The sequence below is a fragment of the Papaver somniferum genome, unplaced genomic scaffold (genome assembly GCF_003573695.1).
Source record: "Papaver somniferum cultivar HN1 unplaced genomic scaffold, ASM357369v1 unplaced-scaffold_10, whole genome shotgun sequence".
NCBI classification, from domain to species: Eukaryota; Viridiplantae; Streptophyta; class Magnoliopsida; order Ranunculales; family Papaveraceae; genus Papaver; species Papaver somniferum.
This window is the reverse complement of record NW_020618825.1, coordinates 652,433-667,154: the sequence shown is the minus strand read 5'-3', so window position 1 is coordinate 667,154 and position 14,722 is coordinate 652,433. Positions and strand designations below refer to the sequence as shown.

General features: G+C 33.5%; 1 protein-coding gene and 1 long non-coding RNA gene across 3 annotated transcripts; one reads left to right on the top strand and one right to left on the bottom strand.

Moving 5' to 3' along the window:
• Positions 1-5,038: 5,038 nt before the first annotated feature.
• On the bottom strand, positions 5,039-7,194 carry LOC113326064. 2 transcript variants are annotated; one of them, XR_003348271.1, is made up of 5 exons: positions 7,111-7,194; positions 6,966-7,004; positions 6,730-6,884; positions 6,297-6,475; positions 5,039-5,634 (listed from the first exon to the last, which is right to left on the bottom strand). It is a non-coding gene; the product is annotated as an uncharacterized LOC113326064 (long non-coding RNA). The 2 variants fall into 2 exon arrangements; XR_003348272.1 differs by lacking the exon at positions 5,039-5,634 and adding an exon at positions 5,896-5,974.
• Positions 7,195-12,532: 5,338 nt separating this feature from the next.
• On the top strand, positions 12,533-14,220 carry LOC113326846. The gene is made up of 5 exons (XM_026574522.1): positions 12,533-12,673; positions 13,392-13,478; positions 13,602-13,832; positions 13,918-14,076; positions 14,158-14,220. Exons 1-5 carry the CDS (start codon positions 12,533-12,535, stop codon positions 14,218-14,220), a joined length of 681 nt encoding a protein of 226 aa, XP_026430307.1.
• The last annotated feature ends 502 nt before the right edge of the window (positions 14,221-14,722 follow it).

The window sequence follows — 14,722 nt, the reverse complement described above, 5'->3', positions numbered from 1 at the left end:
GTCGTAATGACACGGGATGCTATGACCCAAAATAGATCATAAATCAAAATGTGCTACTGAATCTCAAAATATGGTGACCCAAATTTACATTGTGACATAAATTTTCTCGTTTGTAATCTGAATTTACTTAATGAACTACCAAATTTACGTTGAATCTCATATGAAATTTGTACATAAAATCAGCCTATTTTTTTGTAACGGAGGTAGTAAATAGTATCTAGTTATTTTTGTTGATAAGTAAAAAGTATCATCGAAAACTTTCATCTGTTTAACCTTCTTAATTTAGGAGTTGTATCAGAAATTCAAAATTGTTATAAAGAAGTAACATGTAGTATACATATCAAATCCAGACCCCACTATTCGCTAAATATGATAATATAGATATACCAAGCTTTTCTCCAAGTTGATGCTTCCTGTTTCTGAATTTTTGAATGTGTTTTTCGTTCATTTTAGTTTCACTAAACCTTTATCTCGGGTGGCATTTTTTATGTTCATTTTAGTTTCTTCTCTAAAACTTTATTTCAGATGTTTGTTTTGCTAATTTTACGAATTTACAATGCGATTTTAGCTCACTCGTTACGTGTTTTCTTTTTTTTACAATGCGGTTTTCGCTCACGCAGTACGTATTATTTCAGTTAGATTCGAAGATTGTGGTTGATGCGGTTAACAGAGATATCTCCAATATTGACTAGAGACTACATAACCTAATTACTGAAATAAAATCGTTTTTTAGTAGATTTTAACTCCTGGCAGTGTATTCATACACCGAAAGAGATGAATAAAGCAGCTGACATTCTTTCTCAGTCAGCTAGATTGAAGAGAATGAGTGGTGTCTGGATACTTTCTCCCCAAGTAACATTGATGTCCAACTTCTGAGGATATACACCATGTAATCACATAATCATCTCAATAGATTTCTTTGCTTAAAAAAAAGAGGTGAAATGTAGACCGAAGCCCTCTCACAGTACAACTTTCCATGTTATTTTCAACTACATGGCTTTAGACCGTTCGGTTGTGGATTTTTTGGTATCCATCCGTTCAATTTTTCCCATTGTAATTTGTAATTTTGTAAAAATAATAAAAGAAGCTATGGAACTTGTTCTAACCATAACCATGGCATCCTTTGATCAAAATCTAAAAAAGAAACATTCAACTTTTCTTCTTTATAATAATCATTAGTACAAAACAAAGCTAGGCTAAGTTAGCTTGTGTTAGTGGTGGTTAGGATTTTTCCAGACAAAGATAAATCAAGGGTTGTGGTTCTCCTGACCACCCCCTACGACTCGCACGCGTGGCATTAATATTAATTCCAATATTATGAATGAAAAATGAATATTCAAGTCAAGATATGGATTTTCAAAAATTATAACGGGGAGGTTCGAACTCATGACCTATTGTGTCATAAGAGTGGCCTCTAACCAGTGTTCCACCTTGGTTGGAATTAATAGAAAATATAAATCAAAGGTGGTGGTTTGTTCAACTTAAATATCATAATTGCTTTATTAATTAGTGTTTCACTAATTGCACATAATAAATAATCTATTCATTATCAAGTGTTTTATTAATTAGTGTTTCACTAATTGCTCATAATAAATGACTAATCATTTTTTAATTATAAATGTTTTTTTAATTAATTATAATATTTATTTTTATTAATAATTAATTTTGATAAATAATATCAATAGACATTTTTGGCGACAAAGAGTAGTAGAAGAGGTGGAGGCCGAAAGATTAGTGGTGGTTAAGGGGGGCGCCAAGCACAATTATATTTATTTTTGTTCTTTTATCATAAAATGGGATACAAAGTCCATTTCACATGTATCCAACTTTCCAAGAGTTTTTTCTCCCTCTTTTCTCAAAATCCTGGCTCCGCACCTGGTTTGTGGCGGAAGAAGTAATGACGGTGAGTGTTGGTCAGTAGTGATGGACAATATTAATTTTATGTTGTCGTTACAACATCGATAACATCGTAGTGCGGAAGATGTGGTTGGTTGTTTTTAACACTTTTGATAAAAGAAGGTATCATATATTTCAGGGATGATATCATACAAGATAATATTTTCATGATCGTAGTTGGATCACCCAAATGGTACCCCTGTTATCTTTGGTACTATATCGTATAAATCATAATTTTTTAATGTTAAAATAAAATTGATTGCAATACAAAAAAGAATATATACACGGAAAAAAAATGAAACTAATCAATTGACAACATTTTGTTCAATCTAAACCTCATACATGGCATTTGTGATTGAAAATTAGAACTGCGTCCAACAACCTACATGGGGTGGGCGGCAGTGATGGTGGCAGTGGTGGAGTCCAAAATTGATATTGAGGAGGCCTATATTTAAAAAAAAAAAAACATGTAAACTTTGGTGGACTAAACCATAAATATATATGGACAAAGTACTATTTATAAAATAAACTAAAAAATTTATGTAGTTATTAAAAAATTAAGGGGTTAGAGCCAGGTTAGTTAACCTTTGGCTCTGCCACTAGGTGGCGGTGGATAAAAAAAATGGATTCATATGGTTTTATGGTGGTGGCGGGTATTGGTGAATAAAAACATATTATGCTAATTTTGTAACGCCAAAAAATATGTAACGTTATATTATAAAGTATAAAACGTGGTTGATCATTCTAATGTTAAAATAAACTCGATAAAATACATATCCATTTCAAAAAATTGGTGCAATCAATTGCCATGTTATGTAATAACTAAATGAACGACACGAATCAAGATCAGAACATATGAAATTATTTATTATCGATTTATCTATGTAAAGAGTGGTCAGGATTTGTCCTTGGCAAAGATAAATTTATCGTTGGGGTTTGTTTAACTTAACCATTTTTAAATATTTTATTAATTAGTGTCTCATTGATTGTCCATAATGATTAATTAAATATCTATTATAAATGTCCCTTTAATAATCTAACATAAATACATAATTTTATTAATGAATAATTGTACTAAAAACTATATTGATTCTAATGGTGGTAGTGGAAGTAGGATTAGTATAAACGGTGGAGGGTGTTTGTGAATGATGAAGGCGGTAACATTACTATTGGTGGAAGAAATAGTGGCGGTGGATGGTTTTTATAGTGGTGGGTGTTGGTAATAGTATTGGATGATAATAGTTTTTGCTTTTTAGTGAGTTTTATTGATCTAGTAAAATAAAATCTTCACAAAACATGCAACATTGTATTATGAAAGATGTAATTGGTTGTTTTTAGCACCATTGATAAGGACAAAAATCAAATATTTCGAGGATGATACCGGAACGTATAAGACAATATGATCATGATTGTTTGATCACCGAAACGGTATCTTTATTATATAAACGCAATTGGTGTACCCGCGTAAGAGAACATTATCGCTCTCTCAAGTACTATTACATATTTTTTTTCCTGAAAGACCATCAATGTGGAGTTTTTTTACGACAACTACCTACAAAGATAACAACTTTCACTCAATTCCCGATATAAAACATTATTGACCGGGAAAATGTATTGGCTAACTCTGCCTATGTAAAGAGTGGTCAAGATTTGTCCTTCCTCAATTGCGATGTTATGTGAGAAGAAGGTGATATCTAAGATTGAGGTACAATTCAAATCTATAAGATTCATACCATTTACAACTCGACGCCTTGAAAAAAATTGACGTGTTGTTATTATTATTACAGGTAAGGGATACATTGACCACACTTTCGCAAATAGCTCACTTTGCAAATGATTGGTGTTGCATGTACTGTCTAGAATGCAACGATGAATTTGAGGAAACAAGGCACCAGAAGCAGTGTCCGGAGTATTTTGGATATAATAACTTAGACCCGATGTAATACTTATGTTCTTTATTTTTGTAGTTTTTCCACAATCTATTTATTTAAGAAAAATGAACATTGCAAATACATAACATCAACAAAAATTAGACAGATTGCATTTGATAATAATGGCTACCGATGGTCCGGAAACGGCAAAAGAAATGAATTTATGTAGAAGAATTGTTGGGATATACGACGGATTACTTGATACGAATGAAAGAGGTATAACTATTTCGATTCTGAAATCACATAAAGTTCACAATAGAAGATGACATCAAGTTTAAAGTTAGTAACAAACATAATATGGCTAACTAAAATGTTAAAAAAAAAGGGAATATATAGACTTAGAAACCGCAGGACTTGAAGAGGTCAATTTTGAAAACTACGATCTTAGAAAGCAACGATCCACAATACCATAATTTTTTTATAAATATTCAACGTAGAAGATGTCAACTTTCGGTAAAGGATCTATTGACAACCTATAAATTTGAAATAGGATCAGGGAGTACAACATGTGTTCAAGGTTCTTTATGAGGTAATGTGTCGCAAGATTGTATTCCAAGTGAAGGTAGGAACATATGGAAGTGACAAAATGTACAAGACTTTTGAAGTTACCAAAGCCTTCGTTAAGACGAATTGCTTGGCACAATACATTGTTGAAGATTTAATGGCAGAGGTTTGCATATATACAATCCCTTCGAAAAGGTAATTGGTACACATCTTAAACATTGTCATTTAATGGGTGTTGAAAAATTACAGGAAAATCATGTCACATTGGAGAGTCTGTATCATCTGTTCGATGCAAAAAAAAATATTATTCTCTGCCTATTTGGAGGATCGATAACATGACCATGATAGATGAGTCAGCTGGAGCGAAATATGAGCATGGGGAGACTTTTATGGACGATATTGATTAGTTGATTTCACCGAGATGAGCGCTGCTGACGACATATTTCAAAAAAATATTTAAACTTCCATGTTCATGTAGAGCATTATCTCATTATAAACAATGAACCTAAATAAAAAAGTGTTTGGAAGTTAAGATTATATTTCTTTCGTTTGAGCAAATATCCGGCGGTAAAAAGGAAAAAAATAAGAAATAAATAGATGAAAATCCCGACTATTTTTATGACAAACCCATATTAAATCACAAGGAGTTTGTAAGTATTCGGGACACAAACTATACGATATATTAAAAATGAACCAACATCATGACCCGTGCCATTACGGCACGGGTTAAGGGCTAGTATATTTCCAAATCAAACATTTACCATTAATTTTTTTTTTTAGCAGGACAAAGACAAACCGGTTATGAGAGTCCAAAATACAGTATCGGACATCTCTATCTCCATCCTACTTTTCTTCACTACTACCTCTAACATGGTAGCTCTTTAAGTAACTTAACCCAAGCAAGTATAAATTAACATTACAAAGTAAAGCCTTTTATCCTTATCATCTATAGCAGCAAACTCTGCCTACCCATCATCCCATCATGAGGCAACCATATTATTGCAACCATTTGATCCTCATCATCCTCATCACCCAGGAAAAAATTCTTGTGATTATATACACAACCAATTTGCAACAGTAATAAGAAAAGAGAAAACTCATATTTTAAGCTAGCGTTGGTTTTTATGAGTGATGAATAGGTAACAGAGAAGATTGAAGCTAGGCGGGAAATGAAATTACCCAAGGTATTACCTAACTGTACCTGGACATTGAACATCATTGAGTTATGTACAGGGGACTCATCCAGCAGAAGGTAAGGCTCATCCAGATCCACTAAATCAAGGGATCCTATGCCATGTTCGAACTGTACACATATCAAATTATTTCTCAGTTAGCTTCCAAATTAATTGGACATTACAACCGTTTCCTAGTAATGGATCTATTATGACGTGAATTTCCCCACTCCTGACATGTCACCACATACAAATAACACATTATGTTATAAATAGCAAGCAAATTATTTTTGCAGCACTGCAGGATGTATGCTTTATGTGTTTAACCTTAATCAAATACCAAAAAGGAGATAAACTGGACTGACCTATTGGACTATTTTACAGCATTTCACACCAAAACTTTTAATGGATATCGTTTTTTGGTTGAGAATTAACTCCAAAAGAATGACACCATAATTATATACATTGTCACTGTATGTCAAATGCCGAGAAATAAAAGATATTACGCAACAAAAAGGACAGAATGAGAGACATCAAATGCCGATAAATAAAAGACATTATGCAACATAAAGGACAGAATGAGAGACGATATATATATATGTTCACAGAAAAAAGAAGAAAATAATAAAAATATCTCAGTTCATCAAGAGAATTGTAGACCATGTTTTCTTCACAAAAACAATCAACCGCAGCAGTTACAGAAGCGCAGAGCGGAAGAAAACAAAATCTAAAAGTCAGTTGTTACACATCTCAATTCTAGCATAATTAAATTATTAATGAGTTGTTATCTTACTCGTTGTCTAGATACCCAAAAATTCGTAAATTATACTAATTGCGGCATCAGAAGCTCCATCAAATTCAAGTTTTGAGAAACCAAAATCTGATACTTCTGTGTCTATGACGGGAAACATGTTGCTGCCTTTCACATCCCTATAGATGCTGGATAACACATCCAGCATGAACATATTCTTCCTATTCAAAACCACATGACAAAAAAAAAAAAAAAAAAAACATTAATTGTATCTAAAACCAAGTAAACTTACTGAAATCCAATGAATTTAGAATAAGAGAATCTATCTATCAAGGTGAGCTAAAATCTATCAAGTAAACTTACCAAAACAATAGACTGAATCATCGATCATTTTCTTTGTTTTCAATGTACTAATACAAAATTCTTAATTTGGATACAATATGAAATATGAACTTTGGCAGTAAAATGTATTTACCTTCCTAAGAAAATCTATTTGCTGGGTATTGCATCTTCATCTATGCCGAATGTAGTTACTTTTTCCGGTCATTGTTTGAGTTCCTTTTGTTTTGGCTTGAGAGATTGACCAACGATTTTGTGTTGATACAAAAGGGAAACCCCGTAGGATGGTGGCTTGACACAAAATAAAAAAAAAAAATGAAACAAACCAAACCAAACACAAAATTAAATCGAAATAGGCATAGAAGTTCTTACCTTTAAGTGAATTGAAATTACATGCTAAGAAAACCCAACCTGCAATGAAACCGGACTCAATTAAATCAGATCAAGAAAAGAATCCACATATATTACTGAATATCAATCTATTTCATCAAAATTTGGTAATCAGATAAGAAATTACCCAAGACCTAAAGATTCTTATTTGAAGCAAAACAAAATAAAAGTGTCGGGGTTTTCACTTCCTTTTCATAGATCAGGATAAAGTTTTAATAATGATCAGGATTGCAGAGATTGTTGAACCGAAGTCATTTTCTATGGGTCCAGATCGTCTGTGTCACTGCTCGGGTGTGCCCTATGTGCCACACCAATAGAAACACGTTATTTTCTCTTGGATTTGTAATATCTTCTTTAACTAATTAATTATCTTTCCTAATCGATTAGTGTTGTATAAATAGAAAATCTATTTAGTTAGTCATGGTTAATGAGAGGAATGATGTGGCGTGTTTCTATTGGTGTGGCACATAGGGCACACCCGAGCAGTGACACAGACGATCTCGACCCATTTTCTATCCACCGTAGTAACTGATATTTGCCTAAACTTTAATCTAGACCTCCACGAATTGAATGACAGTATTTCAGCCCTAGAAACGGCTGGTTCATGGAAACATTTCCTAAAAGGAGCAAGGAATTAAATGACCATAACGTACGCGGGTAGGACAGTTTTTTTTTTCCCTTTCTTTGGAGATAGTGGAATCGTGACCGTAAATTGTGTCCCGTAAATGTAAATCCCTAAATGGTTGAACCGTGGCCATCATTTATGTCCCCAAACTGTAAATACCTAGATGGTTGAATTGTGACCGTCCTTTATGTGTCCAAACTGTCCTTTATGTGTCCAAACTGTAGATTCCGTCCAAATAGAAAAACACATTTGTCCTTTATAATATAGATGAAGTATTCTCGTACTTGTTCGGAGAATTAATCTACAATACATTAATAAATGACCCACCTCCTCATCAACATTTTTGCACAAGCTACATCGAGTTTTTTTTATTTCCACACCCCCTTCTCGATAGCTTACTGATTGTGGGGATTGTGTTGTGCATTATAGACCAAACAAAAACTTAATTTAACTTTGGGAGGAACATACCTTATATCCACATGTATGAGGAAAAGTTGTTGCTTGTAGTTTTTGGTAATGACATGTTTGGATACCACTTAAAAAGTTGCATTTATACCTCTCCAAGTAAAAAATTGATTGTGAAACAAATTTTTGTATCAGACTTCTGGGAGTATCCAAACACCAAAATCTCCAATAAAACCGACTATTATATCAGGGCGTCTATGCATTGACTTGGTATTGCTCCATGGGCGTAAGTTTTTGCTTTTAAATGTTCAACCTTTTGTTGATAATATGTTTGTACAAACTGTTTTATATCCACAGAGACAAACACGATTATGAAGACGAAAATACTACATTTATCGGTAAGAAATCCGGATTAAACCCCTGAGTGCGAGGACAAATAAATCCCATTTTACCTACACCAGTCCCAATGTCAAAGCGGAATCTCATATTACCCTTGAATCTTCTCTCAGAATTTTTCTCGGATATTCAGTCGACAAGTTTAACGTCAAACTTAGACATACTTTTTCTTATGTAAAACGAAAATTCATAATAGACCAAGAAAGCAAACATAGAGAGAAAAAGAAAAATGATACACAAAGGTACACCTATGGTTAATTTTGGGGTTTATAAAGCGAAAAATCATGACTCAGCGTGGAATGAGTCCCGTGAATTATATCGTGCAAGACATCCCGCGGTGGAACCCACCCGGCTGAAAACTCAACCGTTCAAAATTTGTGAGGGGTTTCGGAGACTGTGTCTTACGGTACAACCTGCAGACACAGCTCACGATGGCCGTGGAAGGAGTGAAGAACCGATTGTGGAAAGGTTGTTGCCCACACCGTGATGGTGTTGTAATGCTGGGAGAGAAAGAAAAAAAAAGAAGGTACAGCTAGCTGAAAGCCTGAAAGAGATACTCACACTAGACGAGAGCCATGAAACGTGACAGGGACTTAGGGAAAGGCTTCAACAATTAGGCCCAACATGCTCAGTTCACCAGAAGATTTGTCCTTATTTATTTTCTTCATTGGCGAGGCATGTTCGCTTTTAATTTCGTTGACGAGAAATACTAACTTATATATCAGGAGATTCAGGACCGAGTAATAAACAAAAGTCTATACCGCTATCTGCAAGTGCACTAGTATATAGCTCAAGTTTACGTGCAAGACTTTTGGGTTCTGTGCCAAGTCCCGGGATAGGTCATTGGATCTTCCCTTTTATGTGTTTTTTTTTCCCTTTTATGTTTACGTGTTTTTTTTTTTTAAAATAAAATAAAATAGGGTTAATTATACGATTTTAGGATTATTCTTTCTCTTATGCATTGTGTGGATTAATTATTCGCAGTATTTTAAAAATTAACACTAGGTGTGACTTTCTTTCAAGCTCCTTATTTCCGTTTTTTCTTTCTTTATATCATGATCATAGCAAAACTTTTTAGGATACGGTGTTGTTGCTAGAAAGTTTGATTATTTTTTATTTATGTTTAATTTCAACTAAAGAATACATCATTGTACTATTTTGACACCCTTAATGAGACCCAATTATGTCCGTAGTTCTTAAAAATATGGGAAATTGAGTTAATTGACCAAATATTTTCAAAACATGGTTCAAATGGACGAGTAAAAATTAGTATGGGTGAAATGGACGCTAGAAAAATAGCAAGAATAAATATGGATTCATCCTAACTCAAACTTAAAAAATAGTAAGGGTGAAACTGGATGCATCCTAATGTAAATTAAAAATAAGAAAAGATATTTGAAAATGGGTAGGATGAAACTGTTTACATCCTGGCTATTTTTATATTCTCGTCGATTTAAACAGTATCAAATTTTACATGTCTTTTTTATCCAGGAATTGTCATTATTGAGTTAATTGACCAATTTTATGTAAAAATATATGATATTCACATTTGATTGGGTGGTTTTTGTTCGGTTCAACTACCCATGTGTCGTGGATTTCGTATATCATTTTCATTTATTAAAATTAAACCAAGGAAGAATTTTACGATGTATTGTAGATACAATTAGATTGGTGGAATCAGTGACGGACTCAGACCTTTTCTAAAGATATGACAAATTCATATGGTAAAAATCCGTGCATACTTGCGGATAAGCGGTGAAGGGCGCCCATTAATTTTTTTTTTGACATTTTAATTGATTTTTAAAATTAATTAATGGTAGGTTGTTTGCAGAATTCACCGTTTTCAGGAATTTACAATTTTATGGGATTACAAATCTGGGATTCATATATATTCCTTGTGTGTTTGGTAACTCAATTTAAATTCTTAAGATTTATACAATTTTCTTGTTTTAAAATCTTTGTACCATTTGACATTACCCTCAAATCTTAAAGTTGCATATATATGGGATTTAGAGTTTAAAAAAAGTGGGTCCATAAATCTCTTGATAAGTTTCCAGCAAATCTTAGGGGAGGGGTCGGACTCCATATAAAGGATTTGCTGAAAACTGAATCCCGTAGGAAATGTGATTCCAAAAATTCGGGCAACCAAACGTACGGAGGGAGACGTAATTCTACCAAATCCCCTGAACCCATAAATTCCACCTTTGAAATTCTACATCCAAACCCACCATAAAATAAAATTAGGCATAATACTTTGGATCGTTTTCTATGTTTACGTCATACATTTGATGTATTTTTATTAGTTTTACGTGTGTTCTATAGTTTTGGCCCCATCCCCATGTATAATGTAAATTACAAAAATCGAAAGCCTAAATTAGGAGGATTTCAAAATCAAGTGTAGTCGGTGCATGCCATTTTTCCCCACATGCCTCCGTCACCGGATGGAATCAAAGTTATTCTAAGCTTCCAAATCGGGTTTTCCACAATTTTTCCCGAGCCATCTTCTAATGTCCGGTAAAAATGAGCGTGTAACCCAAAAGAAATCCCATATCCAATTGACGTTCACCGTCAAGCAAAATAACTTGATTTGTCCAGCTTGTGCCTGTTATATAAGTGTTGATTTTGCGTAGATCCAATGCTTTGGAAAAAAAAAAAAATCAGAATTGTGTCGAATCGTCAAACCATTTTGCATTACAAAATAACCGTTGATCCGATGTGGATCCAATGCTCCGAAAGAAAACACTAATTCGATAGCGTTGAGCGTCGACCCAACTCATGCTCGACATGAAGTATTATTTCACTTGTTGCTTTGGAAGTCTCCAATAATAAATTTGCACTTTCATGGTCTTTCAAGTGTTCAGTCGGCACAAATCTGGAAGATTGAATTTTTCACCATAAGACTCGGTCTAGAAAATGAGCCCAAAATCGAACTTTAGGACAAAATTAAATAGAAGTAGGTGAAGACTTATTATAAGGCATGCAATAAAATCAGATTTTTGTGACATTTTTCTTTCCCTAAAAAATAAAATAATCGAAATTAGACTCCCGTTATTATCCGGATTTTCTTAATCCCATGTATGTCCCTGTATTCTTTTCGAGAAAACTCGAACACATCCCAGCCAATTAGTGTATCTAAGTTAATTTTCTTTTTCTTTTTGTTTTTTTGGAAAAAAAGAAATTATTATTGTTATTATTTTTTTAAATAAATAAATATATTTTTATTTTAATTATTACATGAAACTAGTTGGAAGTCTAACAAACTAAGCTCTAACGACATACTAATACATTAATTGAACAGGTTGCAGTGCTAGCCTACCAGCGAGCCTCATGGGTAACCTAGCCAAAGGAGCCGAAGCGGATGGGGATGAGATTGTGTCACAAGGGAGAAAACTAACTCTACCTTCCATGTTATTATTACTATTATTATTATTATAAGATAATAAATCAATATATAATTATTATTAAGAATCAAAATCAAAGTTACAAGAGATGGTAGGTAACCTACTTTCACTACTCCACCTCATTTTCCTAGTCGTTTTGCTAAGTCCAAGAAATAAACTCTAGACGAGGAACTCATGAACATCTTCAAGAAGCTAGAAATCAACATTCTATTAATAAAGGCCATCAAGACAATACCAAGGTCTGCCAAGTTTATGAAGGAATTGTGCACACAGAAGGATGATTGATTGATAATGAAATTACCAAAGTTGGCTAGAGTGCGTCGGCTATGTTATATTGAAGAAGATACCTACAAAGTGCACGGATCCCAACGGTTTCATGGTGCCAATTACTATTCGTACCAAAAGGTTTGAACATGCTTTACTTGACTTGGGAGCTTCCATACGTGTGATGTCAGCTGATATTTATGACTCTTTGAATCTTGGATCGTTGAAAGACAAAAGAGTTATTTATTATCCAATTAGAAAACAGGTCCAACATATATCCAAAGGGACTTGTAGATGATGTTCGTCTAGTGCAAGTGAATGATCTAATTTTTCCGGTTGATTTCTTTGTGGTGGATATGGACAACAATGAGAATCAGTTATCTTCTTCTTTACTTCTTGGGAGGCCGCTTATGAAGACCGCGAAGACGAAGATTGATGTTGATAAGGGTACACTTACTATGGAATTTGACAAGGAGATAATACACTTAAACTTATTTGAAGCTATATTCTACCCAACTGATGTGCATTCCGTTTACTCCATTGATGTGGTTGATTCATTAGGGCAACAACTGGTGGATTCAGTCAATAGGAAAAACTTGGTGTGGTATTGCAAAAGACCATTGAATTGGACGTCCACGACTTGTCTAACTTGGATGTTGATCATCACATTGATAATTTTGTTGAGAAAGTGAAACAAAATCTGGTTCCATTTTGTTTGCTTTTTATGTTTGTTTAAGCAGAAAATTTATAGGTTTTATTATTTTTTATATTTTGTTATAAAGTTTATAACTTCTAAAAGAGAGAAGAATCTATAGGATTTCTATACTCAATGCGCATCACGGTTTACATACTAGTTATTGTTTAATTTTTAATTCACGAATCTTATGGAATTTATGTCAGATATCTTTTTGAATATTAATATATCTAAATTAAATAATGATGTAATCCATATAAAATCAGATAATACATAAATGAATAAGATTTTATACGAATCATACACATCTTACGTATATATAATCTTATGATCACTATTTTCCATAAACCATATTGTATTTGTGAATTTTACTGAATAATTATAATGTTGACATTTATCGACTTAGTATTTTGGATTCTCATATTATTGAGTTTCCCTCATGAGGAGTTAATTCAAGGAAAACCGATTCAAAATGTAGTGAATAAATCAATAACCAAAACAATTAAGGTGAAATGTATTATTTTTAGTTACATCGAGGAGTATATATCATATTAATTTGATGCTTCCAGACGTATACTTTAACTTTTGCGTACACACTTATCTCGTTGATTTTTATCTTACAGGTTAAAACTGATGAGATCATCGATTGTTATGATATTTATAGACAACCGAGTGTTAATCATCCTTTGCTTTGTAATCACACAATACTGGTTTGATACTAATTGTTTTTACTTTATATATTTTCCTCATAATATATGTTTTCAAGATTGTAAGAAATTTCTTACGAAAAAAACTTCCTAGAAATTTACCTTATTTTTATTGTAATGAAACAGATGGCGCAAAGTTCGCATCCGAAAGGAATGAAATCGGATAATTCCGGGACATATCAACTTACACAAACTTGGCATAAGTATGGAATATGTCCAGAAGGAACTATCCCTATTCGAAGGAAAGGAAAAGACTACGATCCCACACTTTTGCGTAAACACATCCCTCTAAAATTATCACCTTATAAGACTAATGTTACATCACAAGACGATGTTGATAGCGGCCATGGTCATGAGGTATATATAGTCACATATCATTGTTGTTATTATTTATTTTTTGTGTGTGCATATATAGTATTAATCCACATATGTGTTTTTACAGTACGCAACCATTGAGGTGGAGGGAAATTTTCTAGGAACACAAGCAAAAATCAATCTTTGGCAACCAGTTACTGGAATATACGATGAAATGAGTACATCCCAAGTTTGGGTTACAGCCGGTCCCTACAACTATATCAACGCTATTGAAGCTGGATGGCAAGTAAGTATCCATCCAAAATAATATATAAACGAATTTATAACCTCCTTTGGGGTATCATTAAACTTCCACCTTCTTAATTAGGTTTCTCGGAAACTACACGGTGACGACTATACCAGGTTTTTCATATCCTGGACGGTAAGTTAAAATCACCTCTTTTGTTATATAATACCGCCTGGTGACGAAGATGTCTTGGAAGGCCATTGATTATTGTTTAGTATTATTTTCTTAAGAAGATCTCGCTGTTAATTTTAATTTGTTTTAGAATGATGGATATAAGAGCTCGGGTTGTTACGACCTCATGTGTGATGGTTTTGTGCACATATCGTCAACTATTGGCCTTGGATACAATTTCACTGAGGTGTCCACCTTCATCGGTAGCCAAAAAGATGCCACCTTTAATATCCGCAAGGTAATAAAATAGAAGTGATCAAAATTACATGTCCTATTATGAACTTCTAAAAGTAAACATTGATGATTTGGCAGGACCAAAGTTTTGGACACTGGTGGGTACAATTACAAGGTATTTTTGTTGGTTATTATCCAAGTATTCTCTTCACAGAATTATCAAAAAGGGCAACACGAGTAATTTGGATGGAGAAATCACTAATTGGAAAAGTAAAGGACGGCATACATCGACTCAAATGGG

What these genes read in the sequence shown, in the direction of transcription:
- LOC113326846 (XM_026574522.1), top strand. Translation starts at nt 12,533, where the DNA reads ATGGAATTTGACAAGGAGATAATACACTTAAACTTATTTGAAGCTATA. An exon ending in CAGTCAATAGGAAAAACTTG is followed by an intron (nt 12,674 to 13,391) that starts GTGTGGTATTGC and finishes TTTATCTTACAG; the next exon opens with GTTAAAACTGATGAGATCAT. An exon ending in ATAGCGGCCATGGTCATGAG is followed by an intron (nt 13,833 to 13,917) that starts GTATATATAGTC and finishes GTGTTTTTACAG; the next exon opens with TACGCAACCATTGAGGTGGA.